General features: G+C 51.9%; 1 protein-coding gene and 1 pseudogene across 1 annotated transcript; both read left to right on the plus strand.

Moving 5' to 3' along the window:
- The first annotated feature begins 2770 nt into the window (after positions 1 to 2770).
- Positions 2771 to 5398, plus strand: LOC102094486 (olfactory receptor 52B2). Its single transcript, XM_005507393.3, has one exon. It carries the CDS (start codon positions 2799 to 2801, stop codon positions 3771 to 3773), a length of 975 nt encoding a protein of 324 aa, XP_005507450.1. The 5' UTR covers positions 2771 to 2798; the 3' UTR covers positions 3774 to 5398.
- A 6329-nt stretch (positions 5399 to 11727) lies between these two features.
- Positions 11728 to 13027, plus strand: LOC102091032 (olfactory receptor 52B2-like; annotated as a pseudogene).
- The last annotated feature ends 2599 nt before the right edge of the window (positions 13028 to 15626 follow it).

The following is a 15626-nucleotide window of genomic DNA, read 5'->3' on the forward strand; positions in this document are numbered from 1 at the left end:
AAACAAGAACTCATGAATGATGAACATGTAGCTGCAGGCCCAGTTATATAGAATTTACACTCCTCTGTTTCATAAAAAAACATTACAGTTACTTTCAATCATTTTGATTTGGTTCTGGGATGAAAAAAAATCATTAATTCATTAAACCCTATGTATTCAGACCTTTTTTTCTGCTGTGTTGATGGAGCTTCAACATGGTTGCAGGCAAAGAATTTTCCGATAATCTTTTAATTCATTTTTGCTTCCTTTGGACAGAGCTATTGCTGGTTTGTTTGTTTTTTTTTCACTATCATGTAGTTTAAAATTTGTTTTGCAGTAGCAGTACATTATAAATTATGCAGCTGTGGCGCGTCTGTTTGTCCAGTTGATGCCGGCCCAGACCAGCCGTGCAATCCGGGCAGAAATCTCCGCAGCCTTCTCTGTTCTGCAAGGCGACGGGGGCTTTGTGATCATGGCCACTCGTGGGCTTCGTTACTGACCGTGGGCTGGAGCCAGGCTGGTGCAGAATCCCCTCCCGTGGAGGCACACGGCAGAGTGGGCAAAACTCCAAGGCTGTTTTGGGAGGTTTTATCGCTATAACAAGGCGATTTTCACCCTGTGGGGGATGAAACGCTTGTGGACACCAGCGATGCTGTTCAGGCTGTGCTGTCCTGGTTCCCTCCAGGGTCCTCACCGTGGTCAAGGGACACAGTTGGTCCCCAGGGGACACAGCCGGTCCCCAGGCACGGATAGAGCAAAACCACTTGCAATGCAAATGATGGAAAAGCAGGAAATACCTTGACTCACCTGGGAGTGTTAACCAGGGTTAATCTTTAATACACCAGCAATTTAAACTTCCACAAGTCGATAGGCTGAGGTTCCTTCTGAGATTGAGGAGGGGAAGGATCAAGACCCCATCCCCGGGCAGCACAGACGGGGTTCGCGCTCCCGGCAGCTCCGTCGGGGCTGAGGTTCCTCCTTCCTCCTCAGGCTGGTCCCTGGTGAGTCACTTCATATCAAACGCTGGGGTTGGGGCGATGCCTTCGTGTTTGAAATGCATGAAAGGAAGGAAAGCAGCACGTGAGAGAAATGTATTTCCATCTCATGAAGAAGTGCAGGTGCAAAGTCTTGCTGAACTGCTTTGTAAACCTCAGGCAGCCAGGCTGGCATTGGTGCCCGGGAATGTTCCCAGCCTCATTTAATTTGCAATTATAGACCTAGCCTATCCTTATTCACCGCTGTTGAATTTCATGGTTTTAAAAGTGGAATCGGATAAATATTTGTGATGAGCCGATGTCCTCTTCCATGCTGACTGATGTTTCCAGTGGCCTTACGGTTCACGGAGGACGAGAATCCTTCATGGAAACACTTTGAAATGCAAACACCTCTTGCACTCAGATACCTGCGGTTTGTAATACAAATAAAAGGCTGCAAGCGGGTCTGAAGATCGCAGGTTTAGCTTTGGTACAAATCAAACTGATTTTCCCACATCCCAGCCCTGGCTTAGGCATTTTTTAGAGGATGATACCCGGGGAAGGGGCTACAGACAGGGGCAAAATGGGGGGAATCACATAAAACCAGCAGTCCTGCGTCGTTCTTTCTCCTCAAAGCCCTTGTCATGGCAAAGGACACACAGAGGACTCTGCACACTTGACTTCTTGGTGTTATTCAAACCTGCAAATCAAACCTGCTGATCAGCCCCTGGTGGGACTGAGCTCTGTGTTCGGGCTGCCCCAGCTCCTTGGGAACTGGGCAAACTGGAGGAGGCTGAGCTCGGAGGGTGGACATGTCCCACGTTGGTGGAGCAGCTGTGCAGAAATCCACATTTCAGTGCTCCCTCCAGAGTATTTCCATGACTTGGCTGCCCTGATAGCACTTGTTGCCTCACATTTTGGGCCAGCATGTCTTTGTCCGAAGATCACGCCGTGCAGCCCACCGTGTCTTTGCCCTCTTTATGGGGGAGAGGACAATGAATAATGAAAAAGAAGGGAATTGCCAGGTGAGAGAGGTGCTCCAGGATGTTCAGAGAGTCTGAGCGTGGGCCGAGAGTCCAGCCTGGTTCTCCCTTTTTGCTCTTGGGGTCTGGCAGTGTTTGGGGCTCTGAAACCCCTGTGCGATGGGAAGAGGCACGAAAAGCACTTTGCGGTGTTTGCAAACAGGTGAACGTGTTTATACAGCTGGAAATACATAGGGTAACATCCAGCAGAATTTCAGGGGTGGTCACAACCTTCAGAGGTGGTAGCTGAGCATCAGCCACATCCAAGACACTGATCAGTGTTGGTACCGGTACCATTTTTGTTCCTGTCTTAATAGTTTGTACAAGGAGCTCTCAGACATGAAATGGCCACTGATCCGAACGAAGACATTGTATTATTTCATCTCCCTGAAGAAACACACAGTTCTAACAAAGATACACAGCTTTCCAGGCACACACTGATACAAAGCCCACCAACAGCGACAAGGCAAGTAATTATGGCTCTTACAAGCCTTGTTATGACAGTGGATAAAGTGGAGATAGAAAAGGACCTGGTCTGTTTTGCAGTGCAAATGGAGGGACAGAGAAGATGTTTTTCTTACAAAGTTTGTAATGGTTGACAAGAAAGAATGAACAGATTCCTTTTTACAGCAAAACACATCCAGACAAGCCCAGGCCTTCAGAAATGGCTCCAGTTGGAAGGCAGTTGCATGTAGGATGTTGTGTGCACCACTCTGTACAGTTGTAGGTGGTCATGGGCTAACGCCAGGCTCACCAGGGGTTATTGATCCCTTGTCTTTCTTGCGCAGAGCAGAACCAAGCTGACGTTGGGCGCTGAAACACCATGTATGAGCTCAACGAGAGCAGCTTTGATCCCATCACCTTTGTCCTGACGGGCATCCCGGGGATGGAGGAGTCCCAGGTCTGGATCTCTGTCCCCTTCTGCCTGATGTACCTCACTGCGGTGTTTGGCAACTCTGTCCTCCTCTTCGTCATCATCACGGACAGGAGCCTCCACGAGCCCATGTACCTGTTCCTTGCTATGCTGGCTGCTGCCGACCTCATGCTTTCGACCACAACGGTGCCCAAAATGCTGGCGATCTTCTGGTTCAGTGCCAGGGAAATTTCCTTCGATGCCTGTGTTACACAGATGTTCTTCACCCATTTCAGCTTCATCGTGGAATCGTCCGTTCTGTTGGCGATGGCGTTTGACCGGTACGTGGCCATCTGCGACCCACTGCGGTATTCTTCAACCTTAACCCCCTCGGTGATTGGGAAAATAGCGGTGACCGCCGTTGTCCGGGGGTTCTGCATCATGTTCCCACCCATCTTCCTCCTGAAGCGGCTGCCGTTCTGCGGACACAACGTGATGCCCCACACCTACTGCGAGCACATGGGCATCGCCCGCCTGGCCTGCGCCGACATCAGAGCCAACGTCTGGTACGGGCTGACAACAGCTCTCCTTTCCTCCGGCCTGGACATCGTGCTCATCGCTGTCTCTTACGCTCTGATCCTCAGGACGGTCTTTCGGCTCCCATCCCCGGAGGCTCGTCTCAAAACCCTGAGCACCTGCGGCTCCCACCTCTGCGTGATCCTCATGTTCTACGTGCCCGCCTTCTTCTCCTTTCTCACGCATCGGTTTGGCCGTCACATCCCAAGTCACGTTCACATCCTCCTGGCCAACCTCTACGTTGTGGTCCCACCAATGCTCAACCCCATCGTGTATGGGGTGAGGACAAAGCAGATCTGGGAGCGTGTTGTCCGCCTCTTCTGCCCTGTGGGGCGGTGGCCCTGCCTCAGCACAGGGAGCCGGTGCTGAGCAATGGCGGAGGGGACGGAGACATGGGACAGGATCAGGAAAGCAGCACCAAGCGCTGCTGGAGGGGAGCGGGACATGGGCCAGGATCAGGAAAGCAGCACCAAGCGCTGCAGCACTTCTCATCGTGGAGAAACGGGTTTGCCCAAGAAGTTCAAGAGAAGCTGAGGGCAGCAGGCTTTCTGGAGGCACGGGCTTGGGTCGGCAGCGCCTTCATTGCTGCTGGTTTCTCCTAGAGATGTTGCCCCTGAATGGTCCATCAGCAGAGGCCGGGGCAGTTCAGCTGAGGAGCACCAAGGCTCTTACACCTGCAGATCGACCATCACCTACTGCTGCTGATTTTGATTGCTGTCCTACGGCTTCGTTCCTGTTTGTTCCTTCACCTGTGGCTTCAGTGCCTACACCATGAACGCCTCATTGGTCATCAGACTGGAGCCAGGTACACAAACCATAGCTGGAGGGGCAAAGTGCTGTGTACTATGGCACTGACGATGGTCTGTCCTCCTGTCTCCATGGGTCCAGCTGGCACTGCTGAGGGACCCTGGTGCCTCTTGCCGCTGAAGGTGTTTACACGCTGAAGAGCCCTGGGAGGCCAGTAAAGGTTTTGTGGCCTGTGTTTGAGGGAGACATGTCCCTTAAACCATGATGTCCAAAGCTGAATTCAAGCCTCTGGAGTGGAGTGCGACAGGACAATGGTCTCCTACATCCTACACAACCCAAAGGGATGTTTTCTCTCTTTGCAAGAACACGCTGCACTGCTGAGCGGCGCTCAGGGTGAAGTACATTGCACTTCAAGATCCTCTTCTGCCCACACAGCTGGCTAATTACCCACCACTTAGTTGCTGCACATTGATTTATCCTTCAACACCAAACCAGCTTTGTTGAGCTTTTCCTTGTTCCTCTCATTGGTGTGTGTGCCCGTTGCACCAGTAACACCTTATTCCACCTGAAGTCAGTGGCAGACTGCCCCAGACCATTGTGAAAGGCAGCACTGCTGGTGTCCCAGGGGACCAAACAGACCTTGGGGAGGAGGGAGCGGAGGCAGCACTGGAGACCTCAGAGAAGCTTGTCAGGTGTCCTGCTGGGAGGTCACTGTGCTCTGCACCGTGTTCACGGTGGGTTCTGTTGCGTCTTTGTGACAGATGCACCTTCCCCTGCCCTGAAAGCACCAGATGCTTCTAGACCAATGGACCACTATGGTCATGCACACACCCCTTGGTTGACAGACAGGGCCCTTGACCAATGAAAAGCCTTGGCTGAGAGAAGTTTCTGGACCACGACCATAAATGATCACAGCTCAGATTCAACCATGGTATAAATGGAGCTGTTGGAGACCCCCCTGAGTTGTTCTCGTTGGAGCAGTGGGTGTGCAGTGGAGGTGTCTCCTGCTTACATTGGGATGCCATTGAAAGAAATTTCAAGGACTGAGACACTTTGCCTTATCGGTAAGCGATTATATCTTCTGGGTACCCTTGAGAGTCCTTGCTTTTTATGAGTGGGAAGATGCACATTTTGAATCGTCACTCTAGAGTTTTGGTATCCCTTGAGTCTGAATTGGCTGTGTAGTAATTGAATCAGTGTTGGAATCTGTGTTTTGTAATGTTGTCAGAGTCCTGAATAATGTTGGATAAGCCCTGTTTGTAGTTGGTTCTCTGCCAAACAGTTCTGGTTGGAATAAAGTCTGTTTGGAGCTTGTCACTTGCCTAAATTGATTTTTGGGGTGCTTCCACAGCAATCATTATAACATGGAGGACTGTGGGGACACAGACACCAACTGTTAGGAGCTGTCTGGTTGCTGCAGCCTGGACTGCAGTGGGAACGGGCTGTTCCCACCAGGCTGGACCTTCTCAGTCCATTGGAAAAGTCACAGCAACACCCCCAGCTGCTCTCATCTCCAACGCACAAAGGTCGTTTTGCCCACTGCTCATGGGCTTGGTGGGCAGCACACACTCAGATAGGACCAGTCCATCTTCTCGTCCTGACAGCAGAGTCCTGGTGGCCATTCTGGCTCAGCTGTGAAATGCTGAAGCTTCTGAAACCCGTTGCAAAAATTGCAGTGTGAGTTGCTGTTGACCGTGAGTAGTTGATGCTCTTGGTGGTTGCTCAGGGCTGCAGAAATGGCTGCAGCAGGTCTTGGGATGTGTTCCGGGGAGATCGGGCAGTGTGGTGCGGGAGCAGCTGAGCCCTGCACAGCCCCGCTTGGGGTGGGGTGGAAGAGGCCCCACTACCACCCCCCCATGAGCTCCTCTGGCTCTGGTGGCTCCCGGGGTTGTTGAGCACTAAGCCACCACTGTCCTTCACAGCTGCAGCACTGGTTTCTTTACTCTGTAGGGAGGAACTCTGGGATGAGGAAGAGAAGGAAAGGCACCAGAGCCCAGAAACCTTTCCTTCATCCTTTCATTCTTGTTTTACTGGGTAGGATGCTAGACAAATGCTTGCTTCTCCTCTCTGCGTCACATCTACTGTCAGCTGCATTTCTCACGCACACCGCTCTGAGCAATAGGGCTCTGGACGCTTTGTGGTCCTGTCCTGAGCAAACTGGCTTCCTCGGGTCTGGCCAGTACAACTGCTGGGGTGTCCTGTGCAGGGACAGGAGTTGGGCTCGATGATCCTTGTGGGTCCCTTCCAACTCAGGATATTCTAGGATTCCTCATCCAGGCAGCAACTGAAGTCCTGAATGCAGCAATTCGTGAGCCCTTTCTGAAGGCTCATCTGGATCTCACAGCAACATCTGGAGCTCCGACCCTTCATCAGCTGTGAGACCTGAAGGCGAGCCTAGTGTGCTCGTGTCCCTAGTGCCAAAACGGAGAAGATCATCCAGCTGCTTCTGCAGAATGTCCTTTTTTCCCTGAGAAGGGTGGTGGGCACTCACCAAGCCCACGGCTCGGCTCTGCTGCAGCGTTGTTTCAGACCTGCCCCTGGTGGGGAAGCCACCTCCAAGGCAGCACCGTGCCTGGACCTCGGAGGTGCCTCAGGTGCTGGTGACCCTGGAGATGGGGGGGAATGGCTCTCCCTGGCTCTGGGCTCCACAAAAACCTCACACCCTGCACCAGGGCTGGGACCCAGCAGGTCCTGAGGGCTCCGGTTGGGGCTGATCAAGCCCATTGTCCCTGATTTCAGAGCTGGAGCAGGGGGCACTGACTGGGACCAGGTGTGTTTGCAGCCAAATGGCACAGGAGATGATGCTCATACAGCACCCAAAACCCTGCTGTGCCCCCATCATCCCAGTAACACTGCTGCCACTTCAAAACGAAAACCAAAGATAGAGATTCAGGATTTCAGATTTTAAAAAGTGCCAAAGTTCTAAACTCTTTCAATATTTTTTTTTCCTGATTTCATCAAAGGTGGGAACCGTGTGACAGGCACAGGGGAAATGAAAGTCTGTTCATTAAAAGCTGTTTGCTTAGCAGCAAAGATAACAGAGCCGGTTACAAAAGCTGCTCATATCGTCGGATTTTTTAATGTCCTCAGGAGAGTCGTGTTTGTGTTGGCTTTCTTAACAAAAGCAAGAGTGTTTACACGGCGCGTGATTTCTGATGGGAGACGGAGCCGTGGGAAAGCAAACGTGTCAGGAGAGCAGGTCGTCATGGGCAGCACGAGAATCCGCTGGGACTGGAAGGGATGCTGTGAGGTCTCGAGGGGCTGGGGGACCTGCGGGAGCTGGCAGCAGCTGTCACAGCGTTACGGCAGATCCGCGGGTGGGATATGGGACAGCTCGTGACTGCAAGAGGCTTGTTTGCCAATTCAGGAGTTCTACTCCAGCCCTGCCCTCCTACCTGAAAACATGGACTTGTTGGCGAAGCAACCTGCTGCTGGGGAGTTTTCTCCTGAAAGCCTTTTGGCCACCTCAAATAACAACTGGGCTGCTCTCTAGGCTTGTCAGTATTAAAGAATGATACAGCTCACTGGTGTCTCTGTCACACATTTTAGCTGACACGGTTATTTCTGATGCCTTCTTCACCATTTCCCCTCTTTGGCCCACTCCCCAGCGATGAAGTTAAGCACGAGACTAACTCTGAGCACAGGAGCAGTGCAGCTCAAAGGAGCGTCTGTGCTCGGAGGTGGCCCAAGGCTGAGCATGGTCCTGAGGAGTCCTGTGCCATCAGCGTCTTCATCATGGAGCTTGTGGGAGGTAGGATCTCCCTGGGCAGGTGCTGCACAAGTGCAAAACAAAAGACCTGCCCCCAAGTTGCTTCTGCTCTGGGGTCCTCAGCACAGGACACACATGGAGCTGCTGGAGAGGGGCCAGAGCAGCCATAGGAATGACCCGAGGCTGGAACAGCTCTGCTGGGGACAGGTGAGAGAGTTGGGGTGTTCAGCTGGAGAAGAGAAGCTCCAGGAGACCTTAGTGCGGCCTTTCCGGACTGAAAAGGGGCCAGATGGGGACAGACTTTTGAGCAGGGCCTGTTGTGACAGGACAAGAGGTGATGGGTTAAACTAAAGGAGGGAGATTGAGGCTGGATATGAGGAATTGTTGCCCTGAGGGTGGTGAGAGCCTGGCCCAGGTTGGCCAGAGAGGTGGTGGATGAACCATCCCTGGAGACATCCCAGGCCAGGCTGGACGGGGCTCTGAGCACCCTGAGCTGGTGACGATGTCCCTGCTCGTGGCAGGGGGGGATATGGGGGAGCTGAGAAGGGCCCTTCAACACAAACCAGCTGTGATTTTATGGTAAATAACAGAAAATGGGCAGGGAATGGCAGTAACACACCAGTGCTGACCTGAGTGCTGTGTTACTGCTCTCACCCACAGGCACTTTTATTGGGGTGATGTGACTCCAGTGACATCCTCAGCGCTCAGGGATCCTGCTCAGGGGTGACACGTCCTTCCAGGCTCATTCTCACCGGCACTTCAGCAGCCGGTTCGGCTGGGATGGGCTGTGTGTCACTGTGCTGGGTGGGTGCATGTCATGGGTCCTCCTGCTTCTCTGGGTTTGCAAGATCAGTTTTGTACAGCTGAGGAGGCAGCTTTAAGCTTGCTCTGCCCCTTGGATGGATGTGGTGCCGGGTCAGGGAGCAAACTGCAGAGGCAAATGTCCCTGAGTCAATGAATCACTAGCTTAGCAATTAATGTCCAAAGGGGCGTGCATAATGGGATATTAGCCAGCTGATCAGGAAGATTTATGTTTATAGTGTGGTTAAAATGTTAGCTTAATAACTCACACGAGATGTGAAACCAGTACTTCCGCACTTTGTATTCTGTTTGCCACTTTTGAAAGACACAGATTTATTGTTAACTTGGTTGGTGTGGTGGGCAAGTTGTGGGGATATTTGCATCGCCAGAACCCTTTCCAGGGGGAGAAGGAAGGGATTTTACTGAAGTTTTTTCATGCCATCCACATAGCACATGCAAAAAGTAACTGAAGTCTCATAAACTTTGGGAGAAGAGTGGGAGTCGGTGGAGTCACTGTAAGAAACTGTGTCCTCAGTGGATGTGTGGGCAGCGTTTTCATGATAACATGCACCGAGAGGGAGTCAAGCCTGTGCCTGAAGTGGAGACCAAGCATGGGCTTTGTGCTGAGTCAAGCCCTAAGTGTTCGCTTTGAAGGGAATTGCTCTTGAGCTGTATTTGAACACTTTGCTGAACAGACAGAGACAAGCATGGCTTTCATCGTGAACAAAGCCGTGAGTGTTCTGAGTTGAAGTACCACATTTCCATTCACTTTTATTGCTTTTCTCAAACAATGGTGCTTTATTAATTGTTCTTCATCTGCAGAACTCTGCGAGTAATAAATCAGAGTAGCAAAGTGTAATGACTTCACTTCATCTTACCTCCATCACCATAATGTCTTACCAAATGTCAGTTAATTGATAAAAATCCCCACTGCACAGAGAGGCAGATAATAAGTAGCATGTCCTTGTAAACTGTCCTGCCTGAAATGAGATGGTAGCTCAGCAGCTGGGATGGAGTTGGCAGTGGGGTGGTTTGCTCTTGGGTGTCAGAGGTCCCTGCTGTTCCCCAGGGGTCCCTGACGGGTCCCTGAAGGGTTGTGGCAGTTGGGAGGATGCTGATTACGGTTCCCCTGACCTCACTACACAGTCTGCAGGTCTCCACGGGAGGAACAGTGTCCAAATAAATCCATTGCTTTCTTCTGAAATCAGCAATGAGGACAAAATCAGCTAAAAGGTTTATAGCAGCAATATCTGCTGATCCCCGTCTCAGAGCTCCCAAATTCCTCTCCATCATGCTTCACAAAAAGCTGAAACAGGTCCTGATCCCAAAGCACTTTCAGTGGAGGATGAGGATGGAACTCCCACCTGGCTGACAGGTCCCTGCTTGTCCCAGGCCGGCTCCTGCACAGCCCTGGGAACCCCTTTGGGATCCAGGGCCAGGCAGTGAATCCTGCAGAAGTTACTGTGGTTGGGGAGGTGATGAGCGATGAGGGGGTGAGGATTCACCGAGGCTGCTTTGGGGACAGCCCGGAGGTCTGCAGGGCTTGTACAATCCCTGCCCAACTAGCACCGTCGTAGGCAGTACCCCGGGGAAATGAACTGGTGATGTCCCTGGTGTTCTTCACCACCTGCGCTGAGGATGAGCACAACGTCAGTGTCCTGCGGTGCCCCAGGCACTCTCTGGACATTGTATAAACACCCAGGCTCAGGCTCTGTACGAGCAGGATCCCATTGCTGGCACAGGAGCGGGCGAGTTTGCTGGGTCGTGGCACTGTGTTTTCAGCTGGATTTGATGGGGTGCAGTTGGATTAGGGAGATAGGAAGACACGGAGCTGTTGTGTGATTCCACTGCCAGGGACACGTAAACACTTCCCGGCAGTGGTTCTGGCTGCATCACCCAAAATCCCCGTGTGAGCGTGGCAGGGAGAGCACCGGGCAGTGTGCTTCTCCAGGGGATGGAAACAGCATCCTCCTCCTGCTTCTTCCAGACGTAGTGCATGTGAAGGGGTTTCACGTAGCACGAGAATGGACTTGTGTTCTTCTAATACGTTAAGTGCACTGGGTGGGAGCTAGGACTGAAGTTTGCCTGTATATTTTCTATGTTCTCTGAAACAGTCGTTGCCAGAGCTGGGGTGTTTATTTTGTACCGGCTCAATAGCACCTGGCAGCCCAGCGGCAGCTCAGAGCTGGTTCATTCTCCAGGGTCATAACGCATAAGGCGGCAGCTCTTGGCACACACTCCTCACGGCACTGTAGACCCCCCTTTAGACCTGGACATTTTGATAATGCCCTGTTGCTGGCAGCTTTTGATTTTGTCTCTTTGCATATGTGACAAGAGAATTTCTCCAGATATCTGGGCAATCGGACGCTGCTTCTGGGGCTCCTACAAAGCGGAGCTTTTGGGATCGGTGGGGCTCTCCCCTGCCTGTCACTCGCCTCGCTCTTGGCAGAGCGTGCTCACACACCGTTACAGAGACAGACCTTTTGTAGGGGTTGGTGTGGGCAGGCAAAGTCCCGAGAAGGACAGGACTGGACCAGGCTCCTTGTGTCCGTTTTCGTAGGCGGCTTTCCAACAGCTCCGAGTCACTGAAGCTGGGTGTCCCGGAGCGGGAGCAGTGCACGTGCCTTCTTTGTGGCAGTCATGGGAGGGCAAGAGAATGGTCCTTGATATATTTCTAACCCTGGAGATTTATCACTTGCAGCATAAATGATGGTCACATCCACACGTGTCACCCAGAGGAGCCGTTTGTGTAATCGCCCTTTCAAGAGTGAATCTCCTGTACGTTTTGCTCTGGTTCCCAGCAGCTGCAGGCAGGAGACTGTCCTTGTTTCAAAGACTCAGACAGCATAAGTGACAGTACCTACCTGGGATGAAGGGACTTGAATAGTGGAGAACCCTGATGGAGCAAACTGCAGAATATTTAACAGTTACAGGTAAAATATAGTTCAGAATTTAAAGTGTCTGTGCCATGAGCAATGCTAATCATGAGTTCAGCTCCTCTTTGTATCTCAGGTATGGTTCAGCTGCCCTTAGAGCCTTTCTTCCTGCCATTACACAGCTCCTGCAAGCAAGACACAATGTGAAGTGTTGCGTCAAGCCATGTTGACACCCAACGTGTTGGGATCCCATCCCATATTCGTCATCTTGGTGGGGATACCTGGGATGGAGAAGTTTCACACCTGGATCTCCATCCCTGTCTGCACGATGTACTCTACTGCCCTTCTCGGGAGCTCGGTCCTGCTGGTCACCATTGTAAGGAGCGCAGCCCGTGTGCATCTTCCTGTGCATGCTGGCAGTGTGCGACCTGCTGCTGTCCACTGCTGCTGTGCCCAAAACCCTCACTGTCCACCCAGTGTCCACCCAGATGTCCTTCAGTGCCTGCCTGGCACAGATGTTCTCCATCTATTTCATTTTAGTGGCAGAGTCAGCCGTTTTAATGGCAATGGCCTTTGGTACATGGCCATTTGCGACCGTTGGTGATACACGACTGTCCTGACACGCTCCATCCTGGGGAAGGCTGGAGCGGCTGCTTTAATCAGGAGTTTCTGCATCATGTTCCCCACCATCTTCCTCCTCACGTGGCTGCCATTCTGTGGGTACATGCCCCACACCTACTGCGAGCACATTAGCATGGCCCACCTGGCCTGTGCCGACATCTCCGTCAACATCTGGTACAGGGTTGCTGCTTGCTTCCTTTCAGTCGGCTTGGACGGCATCTCCATTGCCATCTCCTATGTACTGATCTTCAGGTGCCTCTGGAAGCTGCCATCCCCAAGGCTCTGCACACCTGCAGCTCCCACCGCTGCGCCATCACCATGTTTTACACACCGGCTTTCTTCTTCCTGGCACACCGGTTTGGCCAGCACTTTCCTCGGCATGTTCTCATCTCCCTGGCCAACCTCTACGTTGTGGTGCTGCCCATGCTCAACCCCATCGTCTATGGGGTGAGAACAAGGCAGATCTGAGAGCACATGGCTTGGGCAACAGGGCACAACCAGGCAGGCAGGAACAGGCAACCGGGCTGGTCTGCTGGTGAGAGGGGTGAAACAAAGCTCTGAAGAGAGGGAGATGAATGAAAAGCAGTGGGAACCTGGCAAACACAGGCCAGATGGGAATGTTTTCAAAATCAGTGTATTCAATAGATGTCAACATCCAGAGAGGCTGGACGGGTTCCCAGGTGTACTGATGGGAAACAGCTCATTGGGCCAGTGGGAGCCAGACACCAGGGACCACCACTAGTCCCATGTTCCTGGGATCCCTTGCATTGTCCTGTTGGGTTTTTGTACAGTCAAGACCTTTGCAAGCAAAAATGCAGTTTCTGAATTCTTTAGGTGCTATTTAGGAGCTTATGAAACAGAAAACATTAAAGGAGTACACATAAAATGTGCGGCTGTTAGTGTACAAATGTGTGTGTTTGAGCTGGGCATCGTCTCCGTGGGATGGGAGCAGGTGTGGCTGGGCCGGCGATGCTCCCTGAAGGCACTCAGACCTGGGAGCGCCTGTTGGGTCCCCTCTCGATGCCCTCTCAGATGGCTGTGAGACACAGCGATGCTGGCAGCCCTGCTCCCCTGCCCTGCTCGACACGGCTGCCCGGCGCTGGCTGTTTGCACCACAGCGGCCATCGTCTGGAGCAGCCCACAGCACGGACATAGCTCACCAGGACCACAGGTGATCGGGTCCCGGTGTCCCTCCCTGCCTGTGGGAGGCTGCAGGCTTTGGGTTTGCTTCACTCTTGCTGCTTAGGGCTGTGCCCTCAGCTCTGCTGCGGGCAAGAGCGGGAAGATCTCACGTCGTCGGCTGAGCTGGGCACTTCGGGGCAGACGGGGAGCCCGTGGTAACAGGAGCCATCCAGGTCCTGTCTTAGCATCCCTGTCTCTGGGCTCCCAGGGGGAGCGCAGAGCCAGCCTGGCTGCCGAGCATGAGGAAAACCCCGATAGCTAATGTCAGATGCAACTAAAGTGCAACACATTTGTACAGAGACGTGGCCCTGGTCCCACATGGGGTGTAACTGAGCCAAGTCCAGCAGGATGGGGACCTCCAGCTCCCCAAACCGCCTCCCCTACAATTTCCAGAGAGATCTGTCTTGGGGCAGCCAGCTGGGAAGGAAACTGGGAGCAAATCTTGATATAACATCAGCTGTGGCATTAAAAATGTGACTTTAGCTGTCATCAGTACTACTCTGTCAAGTGTCTCAGAGAGTTTTGCAAATATTCCTACTCTTCACTAGTAACACTGGTAAACTGGGCATTAGCGTGTTTGCTGTAGTAGGACCACATCTACTGAAAAAGGGAGGTGTGACCACCCATTGCCCAAGGATGAGGAAGATGGCTTGGCTCACTACAGAAATACAGACATGGGCAGTGACATGACACTTCTGTTGGTGAAAGCTGAGGTAGTGGTGGTGGTGCTAGCAAATAAAAGAACCATCCTTTTCCTCTCTGTACCTCTTGGCTTGAATTTCTGGGCCCCGTTCCACACCCAGAATGGGCTAGCTCTAGATTTGGGTGCCAGCTCTAGCCCAGAGAAGTGCCCACATGCCTTCTGGGAGCCAGGAGGTATCTCCCCCTGCCTGTGTCTGCTGCTGGGTTTGGACCTCGAGTGTGGACAAAGCCACCAGCCAGCCTGGTGGCACCTGGTGACACGAGCAGTGTCTCATGCTGGGTTGATGCATAGTGTGGGCTGGTCTTGGAGGCTTTGGGACTGAGCTGCTGACCCATGCAGATGGACCACGGGTCTGTGTCCTCATTCCCAATGTCACACCCCAATGAATGGGCAGTTTTACGATGGGATGCGTCCTCTCTGCCTTGTTTTCAAGAAAAAGGGACCTGTTTTGGGTGTGTGAATGGAGGGGAGGGCAGAGGTGACTTCCCAGAGCCCGACGGTGCTGCAGGGTGGGGATGGAAACTGTCCCTGCCCTCGGGACACTCGCCTGTGGCAGCATTTCTGGTGCATTCCTGATGACTAAATATTCCTGAAGTGTACAGGCACCTCCAGCAACCCCAAAGTCTCCAGCGCATCTCAAACCTGTTTGTATTGTGGTGCACATTTCAATTCAGATTTTGCCTGTATTTCTGTTCACATTTCTAACTGCCTTTAGGAACTGGACTCAGGCAGTGGAAATCAGCGGGTCTGGATAACGTGGGCCTGAGGGGTCCAGAAGAGCTGGTGGAGGAACCACCAGGCCTGCACGTCTTCCTCAAGTATCCCCAGGCTTAGCAAAGCCACTGAAAATAAAGGAAAAAAAGAAATACTTTTTGACTTGTGCTAACATTAAAAAGGAGAAATGGGATTACTGGAGAAATCTGAAACTTGTTAGTTTGACATTAGCTCCAAATAAAATAATGGAAAAGTGAATATGAGACTTGATCAATAAAGTGTAAAAAGGGCAAGAACATAATTAATGGCGCTCAGTACTTATTTTTGGTATTCAGCTTCTGTAGAATCATGTAGTTTCATTTTGTGATGACTTTCACATTTGGGTGATAAGGTTACCTGAAGGCAACTGTGGGGATTTTTTTATTTTCACAACATTGCGATATATACCTCATTATAACAAATAAATAAAGAAATATATAACAAGTAATGGAGTTTGGCTATCTGCAAAGCCTTATTTCAGTGATAGCTCCCCACTGAGAGCTGGCTTTCCTTATATTTCTGGGGACATTCAGCAGGGATTGATCGGATGCTGGGTCTGGTGCTATGTATGATTGTTATCAGTTGTGTAGAAGCAAGTATAAAATCATTGCTAATCAGGTTTTTGGATGATGCAGAGCCAGCTAATTTAATAGAGGTGAGTGCAAAGTCATGGCGCTAAGGAGGAGGGGGGAAGGCCGTACCAGAGGAGGGGGCTCCAGAGGAGGGGGCTCCAGAGGAGCTCAGGCGTCCGAGGGAAGGAGCGTTTGGGTGGGGACACTTTGGGTGACGCTGGGCCAATGTGAGGGTCCTGGTGTGTCCCTGTAGCTGTG

Source organism: Columba livia, chromosome 1, assembly GCF_036013475.1.
Source record: "Columba livia isolate bColLiv1 breed racing homer chromosome 1, bColLiv1.pat.W.v2, whole genome shotgun sequence".
NCBI lineage: Eukaryota > Metazoa > Chordata > Aves > Columbiformes > Columbidae > Columba > Columba livia.

Bases quoted from the DNA above. Each gene is read 5' to 3' on its own strand.
- LOC102094486 (XM_005507393.3), top strand. From the start codon at position 2,799: ATGTATGAGCTCAACGAGAGCAGCTTTGATCCCATCACCTTTGTCCTG.